Source organism: Capra hircus, chromosome 1 (genome assembly GCF_001704415.2).
Source record: "Capra hircus breed San Clemente chromosome 1, ASM170441v1, whole genome shotgun sequence".
Taxonomy (NCBI): Eukaryota; Metazoa; Chordata; class Mammalia; order Artiodactyla; family Bovidae; genus Capra; species Capra hircus.
The window spans coordinates 57,837,101-57,851,254 of NC_030808.1; the positions used below are offsets into that span (position 1 = coordinate 57,837,101).

Here is a 14,154-nt window from a genome sequence, read left to right on the forward strand (position 1 = left end):
CACCGGAGAATTGATGCTCTTGAACTGTGGTGTTGGAGAAGACCCTTGAGAGTCCCTTGGACTGCAAGAGATCCAACCAGTCCATTCTAAAGGAGATCAGTCCTGGGTGTTCATTGGAAGGACTGGTGCTAAGGCTGAAGCTCCAATACTTTGGCCACCTCATGCGAAGAGTTGACTCATTGGAAAAGACTCTGATGCTGGGAGGGATTGGGGGCAGGAGGAGAAGGGGATGACAGAGGATGAGATTGCTGGATGGCATCACCAACTCGATGGACATGAGTCTGAGTGAACTCCGGGAGTTGGTGATGGACAGGGAGGCCTGGCGTGCTGTGATTCATGGGGTCGCAAAGAGTCAAACACAACTGAGAGACTGAACTGAACTGAATATATTTTAGTTACCATTAATCACTTAGGACAGAACTTGACTGAACTTTGTTTTTTTATTTCTCAGAGCTAAGCCCCTTGCTTCTCCAATATCAGTTGCAATTTGCAAGACTTGATACTAATAACAGCCAACCATCTCATTACATCAGCTGTTAACAGCAAATAAGTTAAACAGATGTGCTTCCAAAGAGTTCCAAAACACCTGCCAATTGTTCTTAATCCTGACTGCACTCTAGAACTGCTGGGGCTGGGGAAGGGGCAAGTTTTTAAAAATACAGATGGTCTCTGACTTACGATGGTCAACTTAGTGACTATTTGACTTTATGATGGTGCAAAAGCAATATGCATTTTGTAGAAAGCATACTTTTAGTTTGGAATTTTGACCTTTTCCTGGCAAAGGACATGCAGTAGATCCTCCCTCACAATGCTGGCGGCTGCTGCAGCCACACAACCACAAGGGTAAACAACCGGTACCCTCACCACTGGCTGTACCCACAAAACCATTATGTTCACTTCAGTACAGCATTCAACAAATTATATGATATAGTCAACACTTTATTATAAAATAGGCTTCACGGTAGGTGATTTTGCCCAACCATACACCAATGTAAGTGTTCTAAGCACGTTTAAGTTAGGCTAGGCTAAGCTGTGATATTAAGTAGCTTAGATGTATTAAATGTATTTTCAACCTAAGACAGTTTCAATTTATGATGGGCTTATCAGGACACAACCCCATTGCATCACAGGTTGAAGAAGATCTGTACTAATGCCTGGGACTCACTTTCTGAGATTCTGACCTAATTGCTCTTGGGTGGGGCTCAGGCATCTATACTTTTAAGAGCTCCCCAGTGATTCTAAAATATGTTAAGAACCTCAGACTGGTACAGAGTTTAATTTTTTACTTTGCATATTCAATTCTTTCTGATTTTGCCTTCTTAAAGGCTGCTTCAGCGACTTAAACACTAATTGCAATCATAAATAAAAGGAGACCATTATAAAAATGTGGAATGGATATTTTCTATTCAGTATGGGTTTCCATGGAGAGTTGGTACTAAGTAGAAAGATAAAGATTTTCATCTTGTTCATCTATTTTTTCTTCTGGAAAATTTCTCTTCCTGAGCTGGATCTCTTTAGACAACAGTTCATTCTCCAAATTTTGCTGCGGTTAGTAGAAATGAAAATTCACCTGCTCAAATCTTCCCTACTTTCTCTGCATGTTCTTCTGAAGTGGGCTACCTGTTAAATAGGAAGCTGATGTGTTCAAAGGAGTTTTAACTTTGGTCGAATACAACTCATTCTTTACAAGCAATTCTAACAGTTATTAGTGATTTTAGCCAAAGGAACCACTTTGATAACAGAAAATTTAGGTCTCATGATAGGGTAAAGGGATATAATTTGGGGATCCAAACCCTCAATCTTCTTTACAAAGTCAGTAATGTATTCTTTTTAAGAATATAATAATTTGACTGAGTCTTTGATAACAATGTCACATTCTAATAGTAAAGACAATAATATTTTTACAACCCCTTTCAAAGGTACAAATTATGGTATACATCCCACATATGCGTCTTCAATAAGTGAATGAATAAATAGAAAGCAAAATATATCTGAAAAAACCTGCATCCTGAAACCAAAACTTTGCAAAGTGATGGAGACTTAACAGTCTTGGATGGAGTGATGGAGAAGAATTAAGAGTCTTTTTACTTGAGGGACTTCTATACCTTTAAATAATAAATCAAATGCCTAAAGTAATAAGGTAAATTCAATACCTTTAGTATTTGATCATAGAGACACCAGAAAGGCCAAATTATAATACTGGTAGGAAGATTAGAGTGTAAGGTATTTATATCTAAATTCATCTTTAAGTGAATGTGAACATTTTAACACCAAAACATTAAAATAAAGTTACTGTTACTGTTATTAGTTACATACTCTGGGAGATGGCACTTTGGCTTTCACAACTTTCTTTAACTCAAACTCAGAAAAAATGTTGAAAACAAAGATATTACTATCTGCTCCAGCAGTCACCAAGAACCGGTCATCAAAGCTAGTAGAGATGGCATTAACACGTCCATGATTATTGTCATGCACATTGTAGTGCCAGTAGTCCTCCATGCTGGTCAACGAAGAATCATTCTTACTTAGGATATAAACTCGAATCGCTCCATTTTGCATTCCACAAAACATCATTTCTCGGTTAATACTATGAAACACAAGGAAAGTACATTGTTCTTCATATTAATCTGAAAATGTTTAATTTTAAATTAATCAACAAATGGCTAAAGTTTTAACAACAAAGATGTTATGGAGTAAATTGTATCCCCACAAAATTCAGATGCTGAAGCCCTAAAAAACTATGGCAGCTCTAGTAAACTAATACAAAAGGGTAGAAAGAGAAAGAGACAATTTGAAATCTGGAGCTATTATATTTGGTCTTTAAAAGAATGATCAGCATACATGCTTAATTCTCAATTATTCAATTTGTGATTTCTCCAGAATCATTGTAACCTGGAACTTTTAAAATCTGACCACGCAGCAAAAATGGATACAATTCAATTGTGTAATAAATTCTGACAGAATGTTTGACAGGAAGGTGGAAGTAGTTTCAGGGTTAGCTTTCACTCTACTGTAGTCATTTGATCTAACTAACCATTGAGTATTCCTCCATTTGCACAGATCTTTAGAAATGGTAATACTCATGATGGAAAAAACAGACAATAATGGGATGCAGTTTTTTTTTTTTAAAGAATTCTGAAATTCTGGTCACCTGAAAGTGATAGTTGTGATGGGATTATCCTCTGTATCCTCAAGAAGACGGAAATCAAAAGGTTCATCTTTCCTTACTGTGTTATCACTGCTTTTGTCATCTGGGGGGAATTCACAGTGGTACAGAAAACCAGAATCATAGCCACCCTAGAAAAGATCAAACCAACATAGAAGATAGTTCCTGAACATAAGACACATATGGCCACATAAGGAGTTTTTGATAATTTCAAATTTTAACACATACAACAGATGTCTTAAAACATAAATTTTATATAATTTCTATGATTATAGATAAGTTTTATAAAGCATGTCTATTATTCATTTATATTCAGCCATACAATTATAAAAATAAAATACCTTACAATGATTTGTTCCCACTTAAAACACAAGAGAGATATCACTTCTATCTACATACTGAATTCCATTTTATTTCAAGGATTATTCAGTATAAGTAGTATTTAACAATAGAGTTTTGTAGATCATGCTTTTCAGAGATTTCCAGTCTAGGACATTTTTTTTCTCTCTCTAACAGAACAACAGACTGGTTCCAAATAGGAAAAGGAGTGCGTCAAGCCTGTATAGTGTCACCCTGCTTATTTAACTTATATGCAGAGTACATCATGAGAAACGCTGGACTGGAAGAAGCACAGGCTGGAATCAAGATTGCCAGGAGAAATATCAATAACCTCAGATATGCAGATGACACCACCCTTATGGCAGAAAGTGAACAGGAACTAAAAAGCCTCTTGATGAAAGTGAAGGAGGAGAGTGAAAATGTTGGCTTAAAGCTCAACATTCAGAAAACGAAGATCATGGCATCTGGTCCCATCACTTCACGGGAAATAGATGGGGAAACAGTGGAAACAGTGTCAGACTTTATTTTTGGGGGCTCCAAAATCACTGCAAATGGTGACTGCAGCCATGAAATTAAAAGACGCTTATTCCTTGGAAGAAAAGTTATGACCAACCTAGATAGCATATTGAAAAGCAGAGACATTACTTTACCGACTAAGGTCCGTCTAGTCAAGGCTATGGTTTTTCCTTTGGTCATGTATGGATGTGAGAGTTGGACTGTGAAGAAGGCTGAGTGCCGAAGAATTGATGCTTTTGAACTGTGGTGTTGGAGAAGACTCTTGAGAGTCCCTTGGACTGCAAGGAGATCCAACCAGTCCATTCTGAAGGAGATCAACCCTGGGATTTCTTTGGAAGGAATGATGCTGAAGGTGAAACTCCAGTACTTTGGCCACCTCATGTGAAGAGTTGACTTCATTGGAAAAGACTCTGATGCTGGGAGGGATTGAGGGCAGGAGGAGAAGGGGGTGACAGAGGATGAGATGGCTGGATGGCATCACTGACTCAATGGATGTGAGTCTGAGTGAACCCTGGGAGTTGGTGATGGACAGGGAGGCCTGGCATGCTGCAATTCATGGGGTCGCAAAGAGTCGGACATGACTGAGTGACTGAACTGAACTGAAGACAATTGCTAATCTTGAAAATGGCAGCTGAGAAATTAAGAAGCTGAGCAGGCAAATCTGTAGTCTCATGGGCTTAGAAAAAGGCAAAGAATTCCCAGGGTCCTCCAAGAAGCAGGAGCCATTGTAAACACACCTTCCACTGGGCTTTCCGTTGCAATCCCAGAGCACTGTATCCCACTTGTATGAATAAACTAGAAATAGATTGGCCCTCGCAGAAAGTAAAACCTAATTTCAAGTCATCTCAATCACTGATTGGATGAAACTGACTTAGGATTTCTAGTTGCTTTCCAGAACTGAAAATAAATTTCCAGGCGATAATAGCAATATACAGAGACTCAACTTGATGCTACAGTTTTTCATAAAGACTAGCATTCAATTAAAGAGAAAGCAAAAAAGCAACTAAGTATATTAACAAAGTCTTGACTGAAAATCAAGAGAAAAAAACAGATCCAAGAAGCAAAATTATAAGAAATATTGATAGAGGTGTTTCCAAAATGGACTCCAAAATAATTATGATTAATATATTTAAGGACTTTTGAAGGCAGAAAAATTTAGAAGTCACTAGGATCTATGAAAAAGTAGATAATGGGAAAAATGAAAATTCTAGAACTGAAAAATAAAATGACAGAAGTTAGAATTCAATAGATTGGTTTTAAAACAATTAGACACAGCCAAAGCTAGAGTTATGAAGCTGAAACAGGATCATAAAAAAATAGACTAAGGCAGGAGAGAGAAAATAAAGATGTAAAAATTTTTAAAAAGGAGTGTAAGATCTGTATGAGACATAATGATAAGTATTAATATACATAAAATTGGAATTTCAAAAGACCAAAAATATGGACTAGAAACAGTATTGTCATTTATAAATGTCTGAGACGTTTCTAAAACTGAATAAAAATGTGTTAAAGTACAAGAAATACTAGTGACCCACAAGCAAGATATATGAAGAATTTATACCTTTTAACATGAATTTCATAAAACTCCTAGAAGAGCGCATAGGCAAAACATTCTGTGACATAAATGATACCCATGTTTTCTTAGGTCAGTCTCCCAACATAATAGAAGTAAAAAAGAAATAATAATAATAATGAAAACAAATGGAACCTAATCAGACTCACAAGCTTTTGCACAGCAAAGGAAACCATATAAAAAACAACAAAAACAAAAAGTCAGTCTATGGAATAGGAGAAAATATTTGCAAACAATGTGACAAGACAGGGGCTTACTCTCCAAAATATACAAACAGCTCATACAACTTCACACAGAAAAACAAACAACCCAATCAAGAAATGGGCAGAAGACTTTAATAGACATTTCTGCAAAGAAGACATATAGATGGCCAGGAGGCACATGAAAAGATGCTTAACATCACTAACTAGAGAAATAAAATTCAAAACTACAATGCAAACTAAAAATAGAATTGCTGTATGATTCAACAATCCCACTCTTGGGCGTATATCCAGACAAAACCATAATTCAAAAAGATACATGCAACCTTATGCTCATAGCAGCACTATTCAATAGCCAAAACATGGAAACAACCTAAATGTCCATTGACAGATGGATGGATAAAGAAGATGAAGTACATATGTGCAACAGAATGCTACTCAGCCATAAAGAAAATGAAATAATGCCATCTGCAGCAACATGGATGCAACTAGGGCTTATGATACTAAGTGAAGGTAACTCAAAAAGAGAAAAACAAGTATCATACTATATCATTAATATGCGGAGTCTAAGATATGACACAAATGAACCTGTCTACAAAACAGAAACAGACTCATAGACATGGAGAACAGACTTGTGGTTGCCAAGGGGATGGGGGAGGGAAGGGCTGAGACTGTAGGATTAGCAGATGGAGACTATTATATAGAGATGGATAAACAAACATGGTCCTACTTTATAGCACAAGGAAAACTATATTCAATATCCTGTGATAAACCATAATAGCAAAAGAATTTTTTAAGGAATATCTATAAGTATATAACCAAGTCATTTTGCTGTATAGCCAGAGATAGGCTCAATATTGTAAATCAACTATACATCAATAAAAAAATAGTTTACACATTTTAACACAAAATCTTCAAAGCAATGAGAAAAAAAGATGCATAAGGTTACAAAGAAATAACAATAAAAAGATGTAGATGGTAGAATGGAAGACAAAAGATGATAAAGATATAGTATTGAAAAGAAAATATACAGAAGAAACAAAAAAATTTTAAAGCAAAATAGGCACAATAAGGCAAAAAAAACCCTCATACATACATATATATATGTGTGTATATATAAATAATTTGACAATGAGGTGTGGGGAAGGATACACAGCATTAAACACCCAAAGATCTTTTTTCTCTAGAGCTAGTAAAAGAATAAATTTATGTGAAATTATGGGTTTCAAAGGTGGTGCTAGTGGTAAAGAACCCGCCTGCCAAGGCAGGACATGTAAGAGACACAGGTTCAACCCTGGTTTGGAAAGATGCCCTGGAGAAGAGAATAGCAACCCACTCTGGTATTATTGGTATTATTGGGGTTCTAAAGGCAAGAATACTGAAGTGGTTTGCCATTCCCTTCTCCAGTCGACCACATTCTGTCAGACCTCTCCACTACGACCCGCCCATCTTGGGTGGCCTCATGGGCATGGCTTAGTTTCATTGAGTCAAACAAGGCTGTGGTCCTAGTGTGATTAGACTGACTAGTTTTCTGTGAGTATGGTTTCAGTGTGTCTGCCCTCTGATGCCCTCTTGCAACACCTACCATCTTACTTGATGGCAAAATGATAGGATACTGAAAGAGGAACTCCCCAGGTCAGTAGGTGCCCAATATGCTACTGGAGATCAGTGGAGAAATAATGCCAGAAACAACGAAGGGATGGAGCCAAAGCAAACACAATACCCAGTTGTGGATGTGACTGGTGACAGAAGCAAAGTCCAATGCTGTATAGAGCAATATTGAATAGGAACCTGGAATGTCAGGTCCATGAATCAAGGCAAATTGGAAGTGGTCAAACAAGAGATGGCAAGGGTGAATGTCGACATTCTAGGAATCAGCGAACTAAAATGGACTGGAATGGGTGAATTTAACTCAGATGACCATTATATCTACTACTGCAGGCAGGAATCCCTCAGAAGAAATGGAGTAGCCATCATGGTCAACAAAAGAGTCTGAAATGCAGTACTTGGATGCAATCTCAAAAATGACAGAATGATCTCTGTTTGTCTCCAAGGCAAACCATTCAATATCACAGTAATCCAAGTCTATGCCCCAACCAGTAATGCTGAAGAAGCTGAAGCTGAACAGTTCTGTGAAGACCTACAAGACCTTTTAGAACTAACACCCAAAAAAGATGTCCTTTTCATTATAGGGGACTGGAATGCAAAAGTAGGAAGTCAAGAAACACCTGGAATAACAGGCAAATTTGGCCTTGGAATGTGGAATGAAGCAGGGCAAAGACTAATCAAGTTTTGCCAAGAAAATGCACTGGTCATAGCAAACACCCTCTTCCAACAACACAAGAAAAGACTCTACACATGGACATCACCAGATGGTCAACACCGAAATCAGATTGATTATATTCTTTGCAGCCAGAGATGGAGAAGCTCTATACAGTCAACAAAAACAAGACCAGGAGCTGACTGTGGCTCAGATCATGAACTCATTACCAAATTCAGACTCAAACTGGAGAAAGTAGGGAAAACCACTAGGCCATTCAGGTATGACCGAAACCAAATCCCTTATGATTATACAGTGGAAGTGAGAAATAGATTTAAGGGACTAGATTTGATAAATAAAGTGCCTGATGAACTATGGACTGAGGTTTGTGACATTGTACAGGAGACAGGGATCAAGACCATCCCCATGGAAAAGAAACACAAAAAAGCAAAATGGCTGTCTGGGAAGGCTTTACAAATAGCTGTGAAAAGAAGAGAAGTGAAAAGCAAAGGAGAAAAGGAAAGATAAAAGCATCTGAATGCAGAGTTCCAAAGAATAGCAAGAAGCTATAAAAAAGCCTCCCTCAGCAATCAATGGAAAGAAATAGAGGCAAACAACAGAATGGGAAAGATTAGAGATCTCTTCAAGAAAATTAGAGATACCAAGAGAACATTTCATGCAAAGATGGGCTCGATAAAGGACAGAAACGGTATGGACCTAACAGAAGCAGAAGATATTAAGAAGAGGTGGCAAGAATACACAGAACAACTATACGAAAAAAGATCTTCATGACCAGGATAATCACGATGGTGTGATCACTCACCTAGAGCTAGACATCCTGGAATGTGAAGTCAAGTGGGCCTTAGAAAGCATCACTACGAACAAAGCTAGTGGAGGTGATGGAATTCCAGTTGAGCTATTTCAAATTCTGAAAGATGATGCTGTGAAAGTGCTACGCTCAATAAGCCAAAAAATTTGGGAAACTCAGCAGTCGCCACAGGACTGGAAAAGGTCAGTTTTCATTCCAATCCCAAAGAAAGGCAATGCCAAAGAATGCTCAAACTACTGCACAATTGCACTCATCTCACATGCTAGTAAAGTAATGCTCAAAATTCTCCAAGCCAGGCTTCAGCAATATGTGAACTGTGAACTTCCAGATGTTCAAGTTGGTTTTAGAAAAGGCAGAGGAACCAGAGATTAAATTGCCAACATATGCTGGATCATCGAAAAAGCAAGAGAGTTACAGAAAAACATCTATTTCTGCTTTATTGACTATGCCAAAGCCTTTGACTATGTGGATCACAATAAACCATGGAAAATTCTGAGAGAGATGGGAATACCAGACCACCTGACCTGCCTCTTGAGAAATCTGTATGCAGGTCAGGAAGCAACAGTTAGAACTGGACATGGAACAACAGACTGGTTCCAAATAGGAAAAGGAGTGCGTCAAGCCTGTATATTGTTACCCTGCTTATTTAACTTATATGCAGAGTACATCATGAGAAACGCTGGGCTGGAAGAAGCACATGCTGGAATCAAGATTGCTGGGAGCAATATCAATAACCTCAGATATGCAGATGACACCACCCTTATGGCAGAAAGTGAACAGGAACTAAAAAGCCTCTTGATGAAAGTGAAGGAGGAGAGTGAAAATGTTGGTTTAAAGCTCAACATTCAGAAAACGAAGATCATGGCATCTGGTCCCACCACTTCATGGGAAATAGATGGGGAAACCGTGGAAACAGTGTCAGACTTTATCTTTTGGAGCTCCAAAATCACTGCAGATGGTGACTGCAGACATGAAATTAAAAGACGCTTACTCCTTGGAAGAAAAGTTATGACCAACCTAGATAGCATATTCAAAAGCAGAGACATTACTTTGCCAACAAAAGTCCGTCTAGTCAAGGCTATGGTGTTTCCAGTGGTCATGTATGGATGTGAGAGTTGCACTGCGAAGAAAGCTGAGCGCCGAAGAATTGATGCTTTTGAACTGTGGTGTTGGAGAAGACTCTTGAGAGTCCCTTGGACTGCAAGGAGATCCAACCAGTCCATTCTGAAGGAGATCAGCCCTGGGAGGTCTTTGGAAGGAATGATGCTAAAGCTGAAACTCCAGTACTTTGGCCATGTCATAAGACCTGACTCATTGGAAAAGACTCTGATGCTGGGAGGGATTAAGGGCAGGAGGAGAAGGGGACGACAGAGGACGAGATGGCTGGATGGCATCACTGACTCGATGGACATGAGTCTGAGTGAACTCTGGGAGTTGGTGATGGACAGGGAGGTCTGGCATGCTGCAATTCATGGGGTTGCAAAGAGTCAGACACAACGGAGCGACTGAACTGACTGACTGGTATTATTGCCTGAAGAGTCCCATGAACAAAAACCCTGGAGGGCTATGGTACAGTTCAGTTCAGTCACTCCGTCATGTCTGACTCTGCAACCCATGGACTGTAGCACATCAGGCTTCCTTGTCCATCACCAACTCCTGGAGCTTGCTCAAACTCATGTCCATCGAGTCGGTGATGCCATCCAATCATCTCCTCCTCTCTCGTCCCCTTCTCCTCCCGCCTCCAATCTTTCCCAGCATCAGGGTCTTTTCAAATGAGTCAGTTCTTCGCATCAAGTGGCCGAAGTATTGGAGTTTCAGCTTCAACATTAGTCCTTCCAATGAATATTCAGGACTGATTTCTTTCAGGATAGACTAGTTTCATCTCCTTGCAGCCTAAGGGACTCTCAAGAGTCTTCTCTAACACCACAGTTCAAAAGCATCAGTTCTTCGGTGCTCAGCTTTCTTTCTAGTCCAACTCTCATATTCATATATGACTACTGGAAAAACCATAGCTTTGATTAGATGGACCTTTGTCAGCAAAGTAATGTCTCTTCTTTATTAATGTGCTGTCTAGGTTTGTCATAGCTTTTCTTCCAAGGAGCAAACGTCTTTTGATTTCATGGCTATGGTACATAAGACCACAAAGAGTCAGACAGGACTGAAGCAACTGAGCATGTATATTAAGATAAGGGTATATATTATGATCTTTAGAATCACCACTTAAAATAGTAAAAAAAAAAAAAAAAGAAAAGAAAAGAAAAAGTATAATAGAGGAGGAAAATTGGCAGGGGTGGGGGGGAACTACCTAATCATCTGATAGAAGGTGAAAAGGGGAATATATAACTGGAATTGGTGTGATAAATGGAAATAATAGGACAGTAGATTTAATCCAAAATATATTAGTCACTACATTAAATGTAAATGGACACAGCATTCTATTAAAATAAAGATTTTACTAGAGGATTAAAAAGAAAAGGCCTAACTTTGTGCTGCTTACAAAAGATATACTTCAAAATAAGAATATCAAATGTAAAGGAAAAAGAAGAATCATCAACAGCTCTGAGTTTTGGCTTAGAAACTGGGTGGATGGTTGTTCCATTTACTGAGATGGAGATAGAGCAAGTTTCCATACAGCAAGTGTGACTTTTAAAGTTCTATTTTGGACATGTTTATTTTGAGGTGCCAAGTAGAGATGTCAAGTTGGATGTTCAAGGCTGAATATGAGAGGAGATGTCAAGACTAGAGATAAACATGAGATCTGCTGACATATAATTGATATTTAAAGCCATGGGACTACATGAAATCATCTAGTTAAGAAGGAGGCTGCCCAAGAACTCGAACATCCTCAAGTTCTTCAAAGTTAAAAGCTAGTTCAACAAAGAAGAAGCCAGCAAGAGAAGCTAAAAAGGAGTGGCCTGGCCAGCAGAAAGTGGTGTCATAGAAGCCAGGCCCCCCTCAAAATGCTTTAAGAAAGATGGAAGGTCAACTCTATCACATGCTTCTGAGAGGCCAAATGGACAGAGAAGTGGCCACCGGGCTTTACAGTATGGAAATCTTTGATGATGTGAAATTGTGAAGATTAAAAACCCAACTGGAATGGGTTAAAGACCAAATAGGAGATGAAGAAATGAAGCCAATGATTACACACAACTTTTTCAAGAAGTTTTCCTATAAAGGAGCAATGGATGAGAAGAAAGGATGTTAAAGAAAAAAATTTAAGCTGATAAGTATTAGGAGCATGTTTATGTGCTGATGATAAGAAATGAGCAAACAGACAGAGATTGAGGATACAGGAGACCAGCTCATTTATTTCAGAAGTAAAACCTTTGAGAAAGTGAGAGGAGATGGGATCAAGAGGCCATTTGGAAGAGTGTCCTTGGAAAGTTGTAACAGATGAATCACCAATTGTTAACAGTAGCAGACAAACTTGTATGGATCCCCACAGAACATGAGATCTAAGACTAGATAAGGAAATTCCATCTGACTGTTTTTATTTTCTCAGTGAAATGTGAGATGGGAATTCCCTGGCAGTCCAGTGGTTAGGACTCAGTGCTTTCACCACCAGGGCCTGGGTTGAATTCCTGATAGGGGATCTAAGATCCCGAAAGCCACACAGTGCAACCAGAAACAACAAAACAGAAACAAAAAGAAAAGAAAACGTGAGGTAAGGTTATGACTAGAAATTGAGGGAAGGTGAAAATGACTGATGGGAGAAGAATTAGTGATCATTTGGAAAGTGGGAAAGTGGAACCAGCCTATAGTGTGAGCACTGTGAGATATGAGAATGGTGGTCATGGCTTCAAAACAAGGCTGGTTTTCTACAGCATCTGTGTGGTCCAGGCACAGAGCTGGCAAATGGGTCAAACAGGGTTAGTGTCACTGTCTCTGAACCATACCATAACCTTGCTTGCCAGTGTAGTTTAATGGTTAAGAGCTTGGACCCAGACTGCCTGAGTCCAGATCCTGTTCCACCTCTAATTGTATGACTACAAATAAGTTACCTAACCTCTCCCTGCATGGTTTTTTCTTATGTAAAATACAAATTATTAAGAGCACTTATTTTATAAAGTGGTCACTTAGAATGATGCATGATATAGAATAATCAGGTTTCCAGATTTTTGCAAAAAGAAAACAGAATAAACATTAAATGAACTTATGGTAATCATTTTATGATACATGCAAGTCAAATCACTATGCTATGTAACTTAAATTATACAGAGCTGCATGTTAATTATATCTCAGTAAAACTAGGGAAAAAAACTTTAAATCCAGGGTGCATGGCTAAATTCGAATTTCAGATAATCAGCAAGTTTATCTTTAGTATAAGCATATCCCATGTAGTATCTGGCAACCCTAAAGCTAATAAGCATTAAATATGTTTGTTAGATAATTAGTAACTATTGCATGTTTCAAGACACTAGAACTCTGTTCTACTAGAGTTGTTTCTGTACCCTTCCTGATATGAAGATGCTTCCAGAGGGCAGGAGCATGTCCTATTTATCTCTTTACCCCTTGAACCCCACACAATAGAATCCATCAATAATTGTTTTATAAAGCACAGAAAACAAAAGGTCAAGGTGCTAATACATGGAATCTTAAGGTGCCTTCATCACTACTTTCCATCCTTCTTGCTGCTTGCCTCCTTAAAAATTGCTATCAAAGATATATTTCTAAGAAATGTTGAAGAGGAGTCACATGAACTCTCATCACTCCTTGCAACAACAGTCCTTAGCTAGGCAGTACTCTGGCCTGGCCAAGGATCTGAGACCATTTACAACTTAGTGGTAATCTTTCACATATATTTCTTTTTTTAAATATAAATTTATTTATTTTAATTGGAGGCTACTGACTTTACAATATTGTAGTGGCTCCACCATACATTGACATGAATCCACCACAGGTGTACATGTGTTCCCCATCCTGAATCCCCCTCTCACCTCCCTTCCCATCTGATCCCTCTGGGTCATCCCAGTGCACCAGCCCTGAGCACCCTGTCTCATGCATCGAACCTGGACTGGCAATTCATTTCACATATGATAATATACATGTTTCAATGCCATTCTCCCAAAGCATTCCACCCTTGCCTTCTCCCACAGAGTCCAAAAGACTGTTCTTTACATCTGTGTCTCTTTTGCTGTCTCACATATAGAGTCATCATTACCATCTTTCTAAATTCCATAGATATGCATTAATATACTCCATTGGTGTTTTTCTTTCTGGCTTACTTCACTCTGTATAATTGGCTCCAGTTTCATCCACCTCATTAGAACT

The 14,154-nt window shown here is 38.5% G+C and overlaps 1 protein-coding gene across 1 annotated transcript in view; it reads right to left on the reverse strand.

Moving 5' to 3' along the window:
• Nucleotides 1-14,154, reverse strand: part of CFAP44 (cilia and flagella associated protein 44) — a 126,205-nt gene that overhangs the window by 54,810 nt on the left and 57,241 nt on the right. The window contains exons 18-19 of the mRNA XM_005674928.3: nt 3,152-3,297; nt 2,317-2,587 (exon numbers count right to left, since the gene is read on the reverse strand). Of these exons, the coding sequence (XP_005674985.2) occupies nt 2,317-2,587; nt 3,152-3,297 (417 nt within the window). The remainder of the gene's footprint in view (nt 1-2,316; nt 2,588-3,151; nt 3,298-14,154) is intronic.